The sequence below is a fragment of the Emys orbicularis genome, chromosome 9 (genome assembly GCF_028017835.1).
Source record: "Emys orbicularis isolate rEmyOrb1 chromosome 9, rEmyOrb1.hap1, whole genome shotgun sequence".
NCBI classification, from domain to species: Eukaryota; Metazoa; Chordata; order Testudines; family Emydidae; genus Emys; species Emys orbicularis.
Window position 1 is genome coordinate 5,292,719 of NC_088691.1, and position 17,492 is coordinate 5,310,210.

General features: G+C 39.5%; 1 protein-coding gene across 1 annotated transcript; it reads left to right on the top strand.

Annotated features, from left to right (window-relative positions):
- The first annotated feature begins 5,026 nt into the window (after positions 1 to 5,026).
- Positions 5,027 to 15,645, top strand: VGLL1 (vestigial like family member 1). The gene is made up of 5 exons (XM_065410905.1): positions 5,027 to 5,659; positions 10,081 to 10,310; positions 11,119 to 11,535; positions 14,988 to 15,047; positions 15,605 to 15,645. Exons 2-5 carry the CDS (start codon positions 10,100 to 10,102, stop codon positions 15,643 to 15,645), a joined length of 729 nt encoding a protein of 242 aa, XP_065266977.1. The 5' UTR covers positions 5,027 to 5,659; positions 10,081 to 10,099.
- The last annotated feature ends 1,847 nt before the right edge of the window (positions 15,646 to 17,492 follow it).

The window sequence follows — 17,492 nt, forward strand, 5'->3', positions numbered from 1 at the left end:
ATAGCAGATCATGGAGCATGAAATTGTCGGTCAGTCTACAAAACTGAAAATTCTTGCCATAGCCTATGCGGAGCCACAGATACGTGAGAAGATATTTTAAAATCAGAATGTTCAGTATAGAGGGGTCTCCTCTCCTTCTTGAATCTTCCATTGATGTAAACAAGTTGTGAATATTTTGAGGAGATTAGCACCCGTAAACACTTCAACACCGGAACACTATGTAAATAAAACTGACCTCTAATCATCAATTTAAATTCAGATGGTAGAATGAAGTATTTCCATATGCTGAAAGCATGTAAAAATTATACATTGAACATATGGCTTTTGGGGGTTCTTTTGCCTTAAATCTAAGAAATGCTTTTTCTCTCTTTGGTAGGGTGGGGAATCAATATGTACCATATTCTTTTTGAGATAGATGCTTTTGGTTTAGTTCACAGCCTGAGGGGCCCCTTCCACCAAAGACTTCATAAAATTTAAAAGATTTTAACCTTTAATCCCAAGGTTGTCACACACTATGAATATCGGGGAACATGTTTTTCAAAAATTAGCTGCCCTTTTATATTTATTTTTTCTTGTTTTACTAGCCATTAAATTGACTTAAACATTTTTGTTCAATTAGGCAAAGATTTTCAAAACAATGCCTAAAGTTAGCCTTCTTAATTATATGTGTAAAGTAGTCAGAAGTTCAAAAGTGACTTCAGTGGATCAGCTTGGATGCTGAGCATTTTTGAATAACATTACTGTAGGCACCCTGTTTAAAAATGTTGGTTAATATTTGGAACTCGCTCTGGATTTGTTCATTTGAGGATACCTTTTAAACTTCCAACTGGAATTGTTGATTCTTTTGGAAAAAAGTAGATAGTGGGTTGTGAAAGATTATGGGTGTTAGTGCTCATGTTTCCAACTTGAAGCTCTCAATTTTGATAGAAGACCTTGGTTGTCTTTAATTTGTACTGTACTTATCTTTGATTTTTTGAATTTGTCTGAACAGCTACACTAGCTAGGTTTTTTTGGTAATCACTGTGTTTATGTAGGTTATGGCAATAAGTTTGTATAAAATAATACTTGCCATTGTGGTTGCATCTTATTTCCTTATGAGCAACCTAGATAAGAGAATAGTAGTTAAGATTATCAGACTTGTAACCCCTGATTGTATTAAATTGATGGATACTTTAATTATAAACTAGTGTGACAATTTAATTTTAAATAAAACACCCTTTTGGGATTTTTTAAAGTTGATTATGCCCTTGAGAGGAAACCATTAAATTCTCACTCTCTCAGTAGATTCTTTTCCCATCTTTGAGCACATCATGAATTATAAACCTTAGCAAAATAAGTGCTTCTGATTTGTTTAGGGATTCTATGTTGGTTAGCATATAATTATGGATAGTGTCAAATTCAAATTATCTCTAGCCCATATAGTTCTAAACAAAATGTTTCCGCTGGTACAGTATGTACTTAACCATTGTCATGATTGCAAAAATGTGAATACTTAAAGCTTCTGTGTGCAACATGCAGCTTAATACCCTGGGCACTGTTCTCAGTGCTTCTGTGTTCTAACTCCCAAACTCTAGGCTTTGGACCTGTCATGCTAGCATGCTTCTGTTAGATTTCTAGAGGTCCTAATTAATTATATAAAACATTCTGGGCAGTTCAATTTACTGATTAAAAAAGGGGAATTGAAATTGCTGTAGAGAATGCTTAAGAAATGAATATTTTACAGTACTACAATGCCTTATCAGTTAGTGTCAAATCAAATATAATTTAGTATTGACTATTTAAAAGTATGCTTAAAAACCCATGTAAAACTAAGGAATTGGTGTATGTACAGTAACTTCCCTCTCAGTTGATTTAAAATTTGATTGGCTTGCCCACCTACTGAAATTAAAATTTCCTTATTTCAGACTGGAAACAAAGCAACAACAAAACTAAAAAACAAAACTACTTTACTGGCATTTTGAAATAATTTCTAAGAATATAAAAATTATTTTCATGACACTGCCTGAAATTCTGAACCATTTGTTTCCGCTTCTAGCCAAACAACGGTCTACAATGAGACATTAACACTGAAGTTGGTACACCTCTCTTCACCTACTTTTTTTATGCTTTGACAGTAAAGTAGGGAAAATATTTTTTTTAAAGCAGCAGCTTATCCATGAACTATACAAGAATTGTGATGATATATAGAAAACAGTGAGACAAATGACTGTTTCTAGTTTCCAGTGGGGTGTTTATGTAAATAGTGGTTTTAAGTTAGAATACTTTCCCCTTTTTATTATATACAGTAATTATGAAAGTTTTCATAATTCATTAGCTTATGGGGGAAATTACAGTTTGCCATCTGGTTATAGTGAATCACATGATCACAAAACATGAATTTGAAGCACATGATTATGAATTCTAATATTACAGTACAATCAGTTAGTGGACAGTGTGGAATTCTTAACTCTGATCTGCAAACGAGCAGAACTTGTGAATGTATTATTGTTTAATAATTTTTTTAGACCTCTAGTAAGTGTTTTTATGCCAAGTGACTATGTAGTAATAAACTGAAATACAATATCTACCCCCAAAATAGTTTTACATGGGTACAGTCCAAAAGTAGCAGAAAACTTGAGTTTTGTCACATGGCCTGAGACGCACAAAATTCTCACATAACCAGTCCCATTGAAGTAGACTGCTCTTGTGAGTACAGTTTTATAGGATTGAGTCCATGATCCTCTCAATTCAGTAAAGATGGCAAGATCAGGATTCAATATGGGTTTCTAGTTTTCCTTATGTTTCATTCCAAAGTGCTGTCAATATACTGCTTGCTTTCAGACCCTACCTTAAACCTTAGCTTTTGAAAGCCATTTTCCTAATCTGATCTGTGCTGTTTCTGCCTGGATACCTTTATGAAGTTGTTACAGTTAGCAGAGAAAACAGGTCTTGTCAGAAGTGAACATTTCAAGAAGTTATCTCTTTCTCTCCCCCCCCTCCTTCCCCCCTTTTAAAAATATATTATAGTGTCTTATGAAAAGGCCAACTGTTTCTGGTCTCGCAGTAAATTGAAATGATTTGTCAGTAATCAATGTAGCTCAAATTCAAAGAGCTGCTTTCTGAAGATCCTGCTTGTAGATTTAGATAGTGGCAAAGCACTGAGTGTATTTAAAAGAATTTAAATACAAAGGGGGGAATATTAAATAGTTTGCACTTACATAAAGTGTGGATAATATTGCCAAGTTCTAATCTATTCATTATTTTGTATTGAAGGGCCAAATCATACTGATCTGTCATTTTATAATTGAATAATAATCTAGTGATTCACAGATGCTTATGTGCATAAGAGGTGGTAAAACTAAACCAATTAAGTACTATGCAAAGATTAGACTGGAAAAGGGGGAAAAAGCCACAAAGGAGCAGATTTAAGTGTTTTTCACATTTGCATGTATATGTCTGAAGAGAGGAGGTGTAGGGATAGTTTAGTTTCATTTTGCATCAAAATGTTTGTTGCTCCTGCTGACTTTAACTTTTAAAATACAGCTGGATATACTTAACTCTTAACTGAATTTCAATCCTTAATATGTTTTATTTTGTACAGGGATTGCAATTTGCTTAAAATCATTAATGTATTAAATGCAGTGCATTTTGACCTAAAAACTTGTCCCAGATTTCATTCACAAGGCTAAACTATTTAATTTTTTTGAATATTTAGTCCCAGTTCACTAAAGTGTACAGGTATTAGATGCTTCATAAAACTACACTGACCTTTGAATACTACAGTGAATCAGTATCCACATCTTAAACTCTATATTACAACCTGGCTAAATTCTTTCTAAGACATCACACCGCTTTAGATTTTTCATTGGACTCAGTTTTATTTTTTTCTGAATTTGAGAAAATATGCTGTAGTATGACAAATAAATTAAATTTTGTATATTAAGGAAGTTGTGTTAAATTGATGTGAGAGTGTGCTGGATTATGCAGGGCTTGAAGTTTTTGGTATTAAGGTATTCTGAAAGTGCTATCAAATATGGTTATAGAAATACAAAATGGCTTTCATGGCTAGTGTTACATTTTTTTGCACTGACCCATTACGTAATACTACTGTAGTAATAGTGTAAGATTAAATCTTTCAATAAATTGAGTTTTTCTAATTGGCTTTCCCTTAGAGCTAAATTGAATTTACCATTTAAAATTCTCTCATTCTGAAAAGTAAATTTTTTTTAAATATTCCTTCATACTTATAATTTCTAGCCCTGTGACAGAATCGAAGAAGCTCTTGATTTGTCTTGAATTTTTTTTGTTTCTTAAAGGGGTCGTGTTTTATACTACCTTTTTAATAAACAAACTTATAAACAAGCCAGTCTTTGCTTCTCTGATCAGTGTTTGAAAGAATGTATTTAGGCTAATTCCTCGTTTGATTTGTTTTGTAAGTTGTTTTTTGTTAAGACCGCATGAATGAATATTTATAAATTGTGGTTAAACAGTAATTTTAATGCATGTGTACATATACACTGATATTTTAGAGCCAGACTTTGTATCTCTGGTAAGGTTACTTTACAATCTATACATTCTATTTTTTCTCTCTTGTGCTATAAAAGTTTCTGAAAATGGATAGGCAGACTAAAACCAAACTGAATTCCACCCAGAATTGCAGCTTCTGCTGGGTAACTCGCATCAAGATGACAGGGTAGAAAGTGTTTAGGACAGAGAAAGTTAAGTTAAGCAAGCAAGCAAGCAACCTAACCATTGTATTCTGTTGAGCAGATGTTTTTTGTTGTACCCACATACACGGCTATAGCCATCACTTTAGTGGGACCAGAAAGCAGAGGGATGGATGTAAGGTGGGGAAGGAGAAAGGGAAAATGGAAAATAGGGCATCTGGGGGTGGCATCTAAGCAACCTTTCCTCTTCAATGTTGAATACAATCTATATAAGTGACTTCAGGTATGTCTGACCTTTTGTAGGAAGGAAACATTTTTGACCCTGGTCACGTACCCAGTGGTTCTTTGCCACGTTTTTTTTTTTTTTTTTACTAGGAACTGTTCTTCAATGTAGATATTGTCTCCTTGATTGTGTACACATGGTCAACAAAATCCTATTTTTAAAAGCCTATTTTCCTCATTCCTGAAACCTCCTAACCTGGTTGACTTGTTGGAGTGCATTTCATGCATTCTTAGTAACAAGCTGAAGGAAACGCCTAGTTCAGTCACAGCTAGAGGGGTAGAAAGCAGCTAGGGAGTTCATGCACACTCCCTGCATTCTCCTGCAAAGCACACACGTCCATGCTGGGAAAGGATCACAGACGCCACTGCATACCACAGCATGACTGTTCAGAGTGTGGATAGTCTCCCAGTGTGGCTCAATTGAAGGCAGTAAAATAAGGTAAGAGAATCCTGTTGTGGTATCAATACTTTTACATTGGAAAAGGGTGAGACTTTTTCACTGAGCTGTTTGTATGCTGCTTGGAAAAACAGTGAGAAAATTTTTTTTTTCCAGGCAGTTCTGGATCTCTGGGCAGCAGGGAACAGAGGACAATTGCTCCATGAGACACTCTGTTTGAGAACTAGCCCAGAGCCTTGTCATCTGCAGCAACTCTGACCATTTGGATTCCCAGGGACTTGCTAGCTACACACCTTGGCTCTCAAAGAGCAAATGAACTTTATACGACCAGAAGGTGGGAATGGGCAATGGGATGGATCACTTGATGATTACCTGTTCATTCCCTCTGGGGCACCTGCACTGGCCACTGTCGTCCTTGTATTTCAATAATAGGTTGTTTAGAAAAAAATCTTAAATCCTACCCTGTTTGTACTCTTCCACCCTGAATCAATACATTCCTCTTAAAACACATTTTGACAGTAGTTTGTGGTAGGCAAGCAAACGAGTGGCTTCCAGCTCTGTGACCATTTGCCCTGGAAGCTATGTATACTACCGCTTTGTAGTCTTCTTGCTGGAGATGGAGGAATGGGAAGTTAAGGTTGGGGTGGTTAACATACGTACAGGGCTCCCAAATCTTGGCCCTGCCTTTATACTGTCAACCTCCCTATCACCCAAACCTTGTCCAAATGGCTCATTCTAGGGAATGAGTAGATAGAGATAGAAATGACCTCAGCCGTGATTCTATTGCCACAAGTTGGCTTCAAACAATATTTCATGGTTTTAGGTGCACCGATACCATGGGTATGAGCATGGTATGGAAAACTAGATAGATACGGATTATTTTCTCGTAGTACTTTGTTGTATCTTGTCTAGTGCTGTAACTACGCAGCCCTTTTCACTAAGTGAGAGGAGTTGAAGAGGTCTGAGCACTCATACTGGAAAAAAACGCCTGCCTCAGGATGCAATTTAAAGTCATGAATAGATTGAGGATGGTTAACTAGGGCGACCTAGGGACATTATCAGTGATTTGTAATGAGAGAAGTAGTCCTTTGGCCTGGAAATTGAGTGCTTGACTTTACAATCTTAATGAATTTTTAACGTGTAATCACAAATAACAGGGAGGAAATCATCTTGGAACAGGTGTTTTTAAAGGAGCATTCATTAGGGAGAGTCCAATCACAGCGTGCTTGCCATCCCTCTAAAAGTGAGGCATGGGATAGATTTGATCCCTGCAAGTGCTCTGGCAACAAGTGACCCTGAGCATGTTCCCTTCCACTAGCCTGAAAAAATCACCTTTGGACTCAGATGGAGAGAGACCCACTTAATGATTCATACTAGAATTTACATGATGCAGCTGGCTGTAGGCCTGAGATTTCCCAAATCAAGGCAAAGTAAAAGCCACTATTTCTTCACTAAGGTAAATCAGCTGTGCTGTTTGGTGCAGAATATGAACAATGACAGTGGAAAATCAAGTAGGAATTAGTGTGCTTTTCTGGTGTTATTGGAGTCCAAGCTCTTCGAGGCATGAACCTTCCATTTATTAATTTTTGTGATAGCACTAGAGGCCCCAATCATGAAGCAGGACCCCTTTGTACTAGGAAATGTGTATAAATATAAGATGGTCTCAAATTTTTTTTTATTGCACCTAATTTTTAGTCTGCATATGTCTACCTTTAACTTCCAGCCATTTGATTTCATTACGATTTTCTGCTAGAGGTAAAGATCAGAAGTGCTAGGATCAGAAATTTAATTCACACATAGGTATGTAAAGACTGTGATCAAGTCACCTCTTCAACTTTCTCCTGGATAAGATAAATACTGAGCTGCTTTAGTCTCTCACAGTAAGGCAGGTTTTCCAGACCTCATTATTGAAGCTTTTCTAAACCCTTTCCAATTTGTCAATATACTTAAGTGTGGGCACCAGAATTGGACACACTATTCTGCTAAAGATTGCACCTATGCTGTAGAGAGAGGTAATAACATCTCCCTACTGCCACTGTATATTCCTCTGCTTATGCATCCATAGATCTTAGCTTTCTTAACTGCAGCATCATACTGGGAGCTCAAGTTGAGTTGGTTATCCACCAGACTCCAAGTCTCTTCAGCATCACTTTCCAAAATACAGTCTCTTTGCTAATGATTCACATTTAAACTGATGGCAAATGTCATCAGTGCTTACACCTATCCAGCAAAAGATTTGTTTAAAATGAGTTAGGGCAATGCTGGTCTCAGTGTGCCTAGTATGAATAAATGCACTCCTAGCAGTGCCTTGGAAAGTCCACTATATGGCAATCAAAGGATTTCTCATATGGCAATTTATACATAGTTAAAATAGCCTGTCTTGGACAGGGAAAGGCTTATATAGATAGGGGCAGTCATTTGTGTGTGGCAAGATGTGATTTAATCCTGAGTCAGGATTTGAAAGTCTTCGGGAATTCCCTGACTTGAATATCTGAGCTGGGCCAAGGCTTGTTTCCACCCCCCGGCAAATGAAATATAAATTAAAATATATAGAGCATCATCTGTTTGTGTTTGGTTTGTCACCTGATAGTCTAACCTGAATGTGTAAGGAACTGCGTTTCTAAGCTCCATTGGAGTAAGTGTCATAAGAGAACATGGTGCAGGGTTTTCCTTTCCCTCTCTGATATAACATGTTGACGGTAGCAAGACTCTGGAGCCAGAGCCATTCTTTGAGATCTGTTCCTTAAAGGATCTCAAAGCATTTCCCAGACATTAGTGAATCAACCTTAATACCTCAGAACAGAGTTGGTTCAAAAAAATTCACCACCACTTTCATTGCAAAATGCTGTTAGATTCAATGTGTTAACTCTGACAACCTTTGAGGGAAAAATTCAAAGTGGAGTATTTAATTTAGACATTTCATTTTGATTTTAAAAAATTAACTTTTTAAACTTCATTTTATAAAGTTTCAACCTTATTGGCTAAAGTGTTTTGACAAGGTCATTTTGATGTTTCTAAATCACATGATTTTAGAATTTCTTTTGTGGAATATTTCAAGATTTGACTTTGTCCTGATTTGGGATGAAAATAAATTTCAGAATGTCTGAATTTCCTGGGGGACAGAAATTCCATTTGCTGACTAGCTCTGAGCTAGGAGAAGGTGGTCTCCCATTTTATTAATGGAATAAATGAAGCTCAGAGAGTTGAAGTGACTTGCTCCAAGGTCACACAGTAAGTCAATATTGCCAACCCTTGTGATTTCAGCTGGGACTGGAAGTTGTCTTGCCACGACTGTGAGAAGCTTCAGCCCTGCCTGGAGGGAAAACCTCTTCTGATTAGTTGCTTTCCGTACCTGCCCACCTTCTGGGGAAGAGTAGCCAACCAGGACTGGTGTAGGAGTTAAGACACAAAAATTTAAGTCTCTCAATTTGGGGGCCAATTATGTTTTTTTGTTTGTTTGTTTGTTTGTCTGACATTTTTGAATTTGTGGCATGGGCATGGCTGAAGTTCCAGATAGCATAGAACTTTTGAGCTCAATTATTGCATCTATGCCACTCCCATTGACCTCTCTGGGAATTGTATGTGCATTGCATGCACCAGACAATAATGGGACCCCCGTAGTTCTGATTCCCAGGTTCCCATACTAAACACTAGACCATGCCATCTCCTACAGAGGTTACAAAGAATAGCTCCTGTACTACTGTCGGTCCAGAGGTACTAGAGAACAATAGCTGATGCCAAGCAGGCACTTGCCAGCACTGGTTTTAAATGATAGAAAATGAGTAGAGTGCGCCAAGCAAACAAATTTAACTTGCAGCTGTTCGGAGAATATAGACACGTGGTCATAAATCTAGGGCTTCTGCAAATGCTTCTGACGCTAGTATGGCATAGCTATTACCTTGCATCCATCTATGTGCTTGTGTGCAAGCAATATTTTTACTATATAAGTTTGAAAGTGCTATTTTAAACAAACATTGGAGTGTGTTGAGGATCCCTGAAGTGCATCTTTGATCCTCAGGATAAATATTAATTTAACAACATTAAGTGTAACAGTCGAGTAACTTCTGTAATGATTCTGTGGCACAGCATAGAGTACACTACCTGAGAGACGGGCACAGTGGTTGCTGGCTAAGACCATCTTAATACTATTTTTGCCAGTTTGGCCAGATGGACACCATTCCTTCCTAGAGCTAATGCCCATGGACCATCAGGCTCCCATTTTGTGACTTGGATAATACCAGGCAGGACACATGGAGTCTAGGCACAGTGCCTTCCAAAAGAGGACTGCTTAGTGAGTGAACAGCTCATGTCACTGGTTCCCTCCGACCCCACCCTTTCTTTCTGCCTTATTTGGGAGCTCCAGCCATTGATCCTACACATGCACAGAAACTATGTAGCAGAGATAAATTTATCCATCCTCATACCACCCTTTGCACCTATGGATTATAAATCTTACTGCAAAGACCAACCTGGCCAGTTGGCATCATTAAGCTCTTTTATTGGCAGCCCTGTACAGATATCCATGTGCACCCATCGAATCTGAGCTAGCAACCATATACACACAGGGTTTGTAGGTCCTTGTGCAAATTGGTGGGAAAAGGGAGAGTGCAGCAAGCAGGAGCCCAGATACAGGATCTGCCCCCGCTTCTGCTGAAAGCGGTCCTTCAAGTCCTACTAGCTTCAGTGGGGAGATGATCAAACCCAACATTGGCAATACAACTTTGGTTCAAAAGTCCTTCTTGTTTTTGTTCATAGGCACTGCTAGTTACTGAAGATGGAAGCAGAAAGGAAAAACTCTCCAACACTGAGTAAAAGCAAACAGCCTGTGAAAACAGAATGGGGGTCTCAGAGTGTTGTATTTACTTACTTTCAAGGGGACCTTAACAGTGTGATAGATGAACACTTTTCTAGAGCGTTAAGCAATGCCAAGAACCCACAAGATCTGAGCACAAAGCACAAGAGTGAGGATGTTACCCTGAAGAATGGTGAGCAGTTTTCCATCAGTGTGTGTTTCAATGCAATGCTGCTGTTTAACTCGCTAGAGAGTTTTGCTGGGACATTTAGACACTGAGGACCAAATTATCACATTTACTTCTATGTAACCCCACTTTCACAAAGGAGTCCAAATTCTGATCAAGAGTGAAATCATTCTTTCAAAGCCCTGAGCTTGTACCTAGGATTTCATGGGTAAGCCATTGGGCCCGCCTGTGTGGATCCCTAGTGAATCTCTGCATGGGTCCAAGTGCAGGATCAGGGCCCTACTTTATGAAGAAAGTCTCCACCTGTCTCCGATGTATTACATCATTTTAGATCATTTTTTAAAATTAAACTGAAGAGAGTCTATCTTGCCATGACACGAGAAGCTCCAGTCCTCCACCCAAATTTCTGCCCTGTCTGCAGGGAAACCTCCTCTGATTGCCTTCTCTTCCCCAGGAGGTGGTCAGGTACAGAAGGCAGTTAATCAGAGCTGCTGCAGGATTTAAGACAAAAAATTTCAGACATTGAGGAACCCTATGCCACCCACCCTTCAGAAAAAATGCCTGAGATGTTTCACGTTCACAGTTAGAGGTGGTAGTGACTTTCTAGGCTAGTCTATTTTAGTGTAGATTTGTTTTTTTAAAACTAGTATTGTAGTAAATAAGTCAACTATTGTAAGTTTCCTTTTATGTAATCTGGATGAAATTTTGCAGCCTTTACTTAGGTAAAATTCCCATAAAAGTCAGTTGGAATTTGTCTTGGAACAGTAAATAAGAACTTCAATAACGCTTCAAACACTCTTTTCTTTAAAACTAGATAGCCACATGTCTCCCCATCAGTGGAATTTCTCTTCTCATTGGACCAAGTCATATCAATCATCTCCTGCTACAAACACATCAAATTCTGATCTGAATTTGTCGGCTGCTGCTACAGACCACCATCAGGCATCAGTTTTGCGGAATCCTCCTATTCAGCCTGCAGATTTGTGGCACTTCCCTTCGATAGCTAATCCAAGTCTTACTGATTCAGGATATCCTCGCTCCTTGCCTGACCCTCAGATGGTGCAGGGACCAATGTCTGATGGGAAATATGGTTCTCTTCTTGATTTTCTGCAACAGGAAAGGTGCCCAGCATCTAGCCAGGAATCTATTGTGAAGCAAACCGCTAGCTCAGCCTGTATTACTGGATCAGCTAGGTTACAAAATATGAGTCAAAGTTTAACTCCTGGGGGAGGTAAGAAAATATTTACTATTCCTTTTACTGTGATTTGCCCTTGTAAATGAAAAATAAAAATCTATGCCTGAAGGTGGTAAAAGCAGACTCATTCCGTCTAGCTCCTCTTCAATCCAGTTTATGCTGTAGCCTGATCAAATAATGAAACTATAAACCTATCCCACACTTACTGATTTTCACAGGTTCTTTCAAAAAAGTGGGCTATACAGAAGTTTCTCTCTCATTACAGGACTGACTTGATTTGCAAGCGAGATATACATATTCAGTTGACCCTTTACATAGAAACCACATAATTCTACTCATCAATATAACCAAACAGCAGAGAGCCTTATACATAGCAACTACTTTTAAGCCATAAGATATGATAGCATACTTACAACACTTACAGATAGAGATGCATACACAGTGAGCAGAGCACTCCTGAAGGCCTCGCGTTAGTTGACACCAGTCCAGGAAGCCAAAAACCAGGGAACAAGACTGGACTAGACTTTTATACCCAATCTTTATGTGATGGATCGGACCATAACAAGATTAATACCAGTCTCTTATTCATATGTGGCATTCTGGATCTCTGTAAATTATGCTTTTAATCATTAATAAACATCTTTTCTTAATTCCTATGCATTAATGCAGTCTAACTGCCTTGTTACTAATTGCCAGAACTCCCTTATTGCAGAATTACTTTTATAATTCTGTGATGTATTGTACCATTGTGGTCACTTATCTCTCTCTCTCTGAATAAGAGTGCAGAATTAATGACCTAGGCTTAACTTCTTGGGCCTGCTAACTTCTAACTAAAACTCAGCCTTTAGCATAACTACTTCTACAAAGTCTCATACTAATAAAATCAGCCTTTAACCATAGCAAAGCCTAATAACCCAATTACTTGTGTTCTCCGACTTGCCCCCTTATGTTTAGCACAATAAGCAATACACAATCAATATCACACCCCAATAATGTCCCTTTTATAGCAAGCTAAAATGATACACGAGACAAGGTCATAAGTTAACAATTCAGAGCCCTTGGCTGGAAGTATTTTCAACAGAGCATCAATGATATGCACTGTAGTACTTGGGAATTGTGTGTTGGCTGCATAGTGTAGCACCATAATTGTTTCCTCTATAGTTTCTTGCACAGCTCTTTCCCCTCTGTTATGTTGAGGCGATACCGAATATGTAAGTGAGCTACAATATATTCAGAACACACATAAATAATTGAGCGCCCCTAGCTCTTATATATCACTTTTCACCAGTAGATCTCAAAGTGGGTAACAAACAGCTGGGTGTATGCTGGAAGCTCCGAGTATGGCTATAAATGGAGTGGAATGTTTAGATACTATTTGAGCAATCTGACTATGGTGTAGGCATTAATTATACCCCGTATATAGTAACAAACCACAGCGCCCATAAAAAAAGAATGTCCATGTGCCTAAGAGTTTTTTCCCTCTCCCCATTACAACAATAATTGGGGTAAAAGGCTGGTCCTTGAGCCATGCTCGTCTCCCAGCCAGACCCAGGAAACGGCACTAATATTCACTTCAAACACTACTGAATAAATATTTAACATGATGTTCAGTAGACTCTATAGACAGGGTGTAATTCACGCTATGGCTATCCCTGTTCCTTTCCAAAAGGGGTTAAAGTAGTCCAGGGGTTAAGACGCTAGGATTTGGAAGACCTGGGTTCAAGTCCCTGCTCTGCCACAGCCTTTCTGTGTGACCTTGGACAAATCAGTTAGGGAACAGAGGGACAGGGAAGCGATCTGTAAAATGGGGTTGATAGCACTGCTATGCTCCCAGAGCGGACATGAGGATAAATACATTAAAGACTGCAAGGCGCTCCAATACTATGGTGATGGGGGCCAGAAACGTATGACAGAACAGCTTCAGACAAACTCGGTCACCAGGGAAATCTGGTAGTTAGTTATTTGTAACATGGTTGCACCCATAGGTGATCCCATTCGGATAGGCACCAGTCACCGAACAAAAAGATGATCCCTGCCCTAAAGAGCTTAGTGACCAAAATTTACACCATTCAGGGACCCGTGAGAGAGGAGTTTAGTCCATTTCCCTGGCGCCCACATCACAAAGTCAGCCACTGCAGTTGGGACTAATTGGCACCATTATTAGTCTCAGACCCACCTAGGACTGAACAGATGTGGACATTAAAGCTCTCCCCTCAATGTCCCTCCAGGCTAGGTTGGACACACTGGTGGGGATGCTGGCACTGCTGCTGCCTATGCTATCGCTGTTCTCTGGGTTAATACAGGACTTCTCTAAGCAGGGCTGTCAATCTGGCTCCTTCTCCCCATTAATTTCACAAGAAAATGGTTTTTAAAACTCCTTAAAGAGACACTGGGGAATGTGTAGCACATCTGCTATGGGCCAGACAGCGGAATGTCCATAGCAGGAAGGGCCAATGATATATTAACAAAGCAATTTAGAGTAGGGGGTGTTTTTAAAAATATCCAGCCATGAATATAAACTGGTGAACACTCAGCTTCCTGTCTGCCTGGACAGGCTGCCATCCCATCTCTGCAAGGGCTTCCATCATTACTAACATTAGTGGAGCTGGAAAGGAGAGATGAGATTCTCAAGTCAGACTGCAGAGTGTGTCTTTGTTCTCAGACCCCATATGGAAAACGCAGTGTGTATTTCTGCAACAGATTTTTTGCTTTAGGTCCCTTAATAGATGGATTTAGCTTTGTGTTTACATTGCACATGTATTTCCTAGATTTCTCCTTGCAGGGTGTAATATTTGCCATTGTTAATATTTGCAAATACTAAGTGATGTTCTTACTATATTAAAGATGCGCTCCGGATTTATAGGATTCTAATCAAGGCCTGGCAATGTGGGTCTGGGTATTAAAGCATATGGAACTCACTCTTACACTAGCAGGAAGCATTTCATGAAGGCTGGGTGAGTGAGCATAGGGCCAGGACAGAGAAGCAATACTGCTAACACCAGAGATGGTTGAAACTTTAAAAAATTCAAATTGTCAGGGAAAAACTGTTGGGGAGAAAAAACGGTTGCCATTCTCCAACTACTGTCTTCCCTTTGAGGATCTCAGGAGGCTTTAATATGTTTGAAAAACTCTAACAGCCCTGTGACATATATCACTGTGCAGATGGGCAATCTACACCACAGAAAAATTAAGTTACTTGCTCAAGTTCACACAGTCATTACAGCTACTCCCCTTGCAGTCTATAATCAGGCCCCAGGAATTCTGACGTCTAGTTCTTGGCTCTAACCAAGAGAGGATACTTCTCAATGCACTAGGGACTTTTGTATGGAACTGCTGATATTTACATTTCTAAAAGCACAGAACGCTGTGCAATGGTCCTGCAACACCTGTGCCAAAAGCTGGGTTGCAAAAGCACAATGTTTCACATAAGAACTACTTTTAGTGTTGTACCACTCCAGCTTATCATGTTTTTTCCCCTTAAAATTAAGAAAGGAAAGCCAGCTCCTATCAAAACCCAGGAAACCCCAGCATCACTCTTGCCAGTTCAGGTAGGTAATGGAACCAGCAGTTACATTAAAACAGTGTAAATGAAATTGGAATGAGCTCTTGTAATCTTCAACAAGGTGTAGTTCCAGGTGTGTTACATACTTCTAAGAATAGTCATGTTTCTTTACGGAGACGGTGGTTTGCTATGCTAGTCGGGACACTTCCTAGCTGTGTTTCTCAACTGTCTACCTCTAGGGTAGATTTACTTTCATCCTACACAACTCTAGTTTGATCTCCTTGTTTTAGTAGAGAGGTTAGAAACACCACACCCTGCAGCAGCAGTTACAATGTTAGTGCTAGCAGAGCAATAATCCCCAGATCCTTCAGGCTTCCACTATTATTGCCTGTATCTCACCTTAGGTCGTTGTCCCACATTTGGGAGGTTGCTCTGGTCACATGGCTTCTTTATACTTTCAGTGATGTGATTTATCTCAGAACTAAAAATAGCCCCAATGAAATGACCACCAGGTGCCAAAAAAAGAAAATTTCTTTAAAACATTTTAAGAATTTATGTATGCTCATGCTGTACTGACTACTTTCATATTGCTGTATTTTTCAGGTATCCAGTCTCAGGATAGAAGACGAGACTTATACTTTTAGCCAATGGACATTTCTGCTTTATTCCTAGAGAGTTCTTTCAGTGAACTTTTATAATTGTGAATCAGGAGGAAATAGACCACAGCCATTCTGTGTTTTTTCATCAGCCAGTTGCATGACTACACATGCTAATATACTATTTTGTAAATGAGAGTGATTTACTTCTAAGTAAATAACTTCCAACCTGTGTGATTCTACCATAGTAGTTTGCCTTGTATAAATGAAATACATTTGACTAGAGAAGAGTTGCCCTTGGGCCCTCTAAAGACTCCAAGCACTTTAAAATCCCCCTACAACTATTTGTTTACCATCCTTTGGAAAGAATTACCATCCATTACCATTATGGAGGGATGCATTCAATGCCACAAGCTTTCATGTCCTCACACTGGCAAGTTCCCTGACTTGGCAGCTGGATTTGAACTTGTTTAAAATAGCTCAAGTGAGTCTGTTTACAAGGGGACTGAAAATGAGAAACAAGCCAACATAGCCAAGTTCATTTCTCCACCCCCCCCCCCCCCCCGTCTTTAGAGATTTGGAAACGTTAGGGATCCAATACTTGGATTCATACTTTCAATTCATCCATTGGAGACTCAAGGCTATACAGAGGCAATGCAGGGTCAGTGGGCTATGCAGGGTCACATAACCCCCCCAGATTTACTGCTTAGTTTGTGCTGAGCATGCTCAGTAACACTGCTGAAGCCAGCTGCCCTCACTGCCCCCCCCCCCCCCCCCCATCAGCAAGGATGGGTCATTTCTGAGGCTATACTTGTCCCTTAGTGACCAATTCCGTCCTTGGTATATCTATGCAGCTCCTTTGGGCTTCAGTGAAGTAGCATTAGTGGATCTGGTAGGAATTTTGGATCTTTATTGGGCAAGATGAAAGTGTTCCACAGCGATAGACGTTAGAGCTGGGGATGGCCTATTAAGTCATTGGCCCAGTCTTCCTGTTGATAGTGACTTGTATCCTCCAGCGCTTTACGTGGTTTAATTTTAAAGCAACTTAAGTAATATGACTTCCGAGTAATTATTGCTGGGCAGGTGGCAGTACATGGTAATCCTCTGACCTTGGAGGGATCTTCTTTTCACAAGCATGTCCTATTCATGAATTTCCCCCCCCACCCACCCACCCCCCTGTGCTGCCTGCCCAGAAGACATACTGCCTGTTGATATTACACACTCATCTCTTAACTTTCACACTGATCATCTCTAGCATACATGTCTGCTGCGCTTACTACATGGAAAAATCTCACTGGAACAGTGTTCAAGTTCACATGTGTAACTACTGCAGTATCTCATGGCAGAAATACTGTAGAGGAGCTCTTTCTACCCTTCATGGCGTTTGAAAGAAGCCAACTCACTAATGTAGGGCAACTGGTAGTGCTTTCTACTGGCCTCCGAAAGTATTCAGGAAGTAAAGATCCACAGTATCTTTTAATGTGTACATTTTCCTAATTATAGTCACGCCAGTAATTTCTCCCATTCATAAGGTATCTTGAGCTGAATAAGCTCAGAGGACAAGGGACTGAAAATATTCAAAAGTTATGTGGACAAAAAGACGTGACCCAATACACAGGGCCCCTCGCACACTCCCCTTGGTGAGTGGTTCTTCTCATCAATAATCCCCATTTGCTTCAATGGAACTCGTGAGCAACTGCTCAGTAGCAGGAATAGGGAGGTCTTTAACTCTGACCCACTATAGTTGCTTAAGCTGCTGAATGGTAAATCATTGGGACTTTTATAAGCTAAGAAGCCCCTCACTTTTGGGCATTTCCCCCCCTTCCCCCATATCTACTCTCTGCAGTGAAAGATAACCCATTTAATGCACCCGAGGGATACTTCTTTCATGTGCC

Coding starts and splice junctions, on each gene's coding strand:
- VGLL1 (XM_065410905.1), top strand. CDS start 10,100: ATGGAAGCAGAAAGGAAAAACTCTCCAACACTGAGTAAAAGCAAACAG. Junction 11,536..14,987: donor AAGTTTAACTCCTGGGGGAG/GTAAGAAAATAT, acceptor CTTAAAATTAAG/AAAGGAAAGCCAGCTCCTAT. Junction 15,048..15,604: donor CATCACTCTTGCCAGTTCAG/GTAGGTAATGGA, acceptor TGTATTTTTCAG/GTATCCAGTCTCAGGATAGA.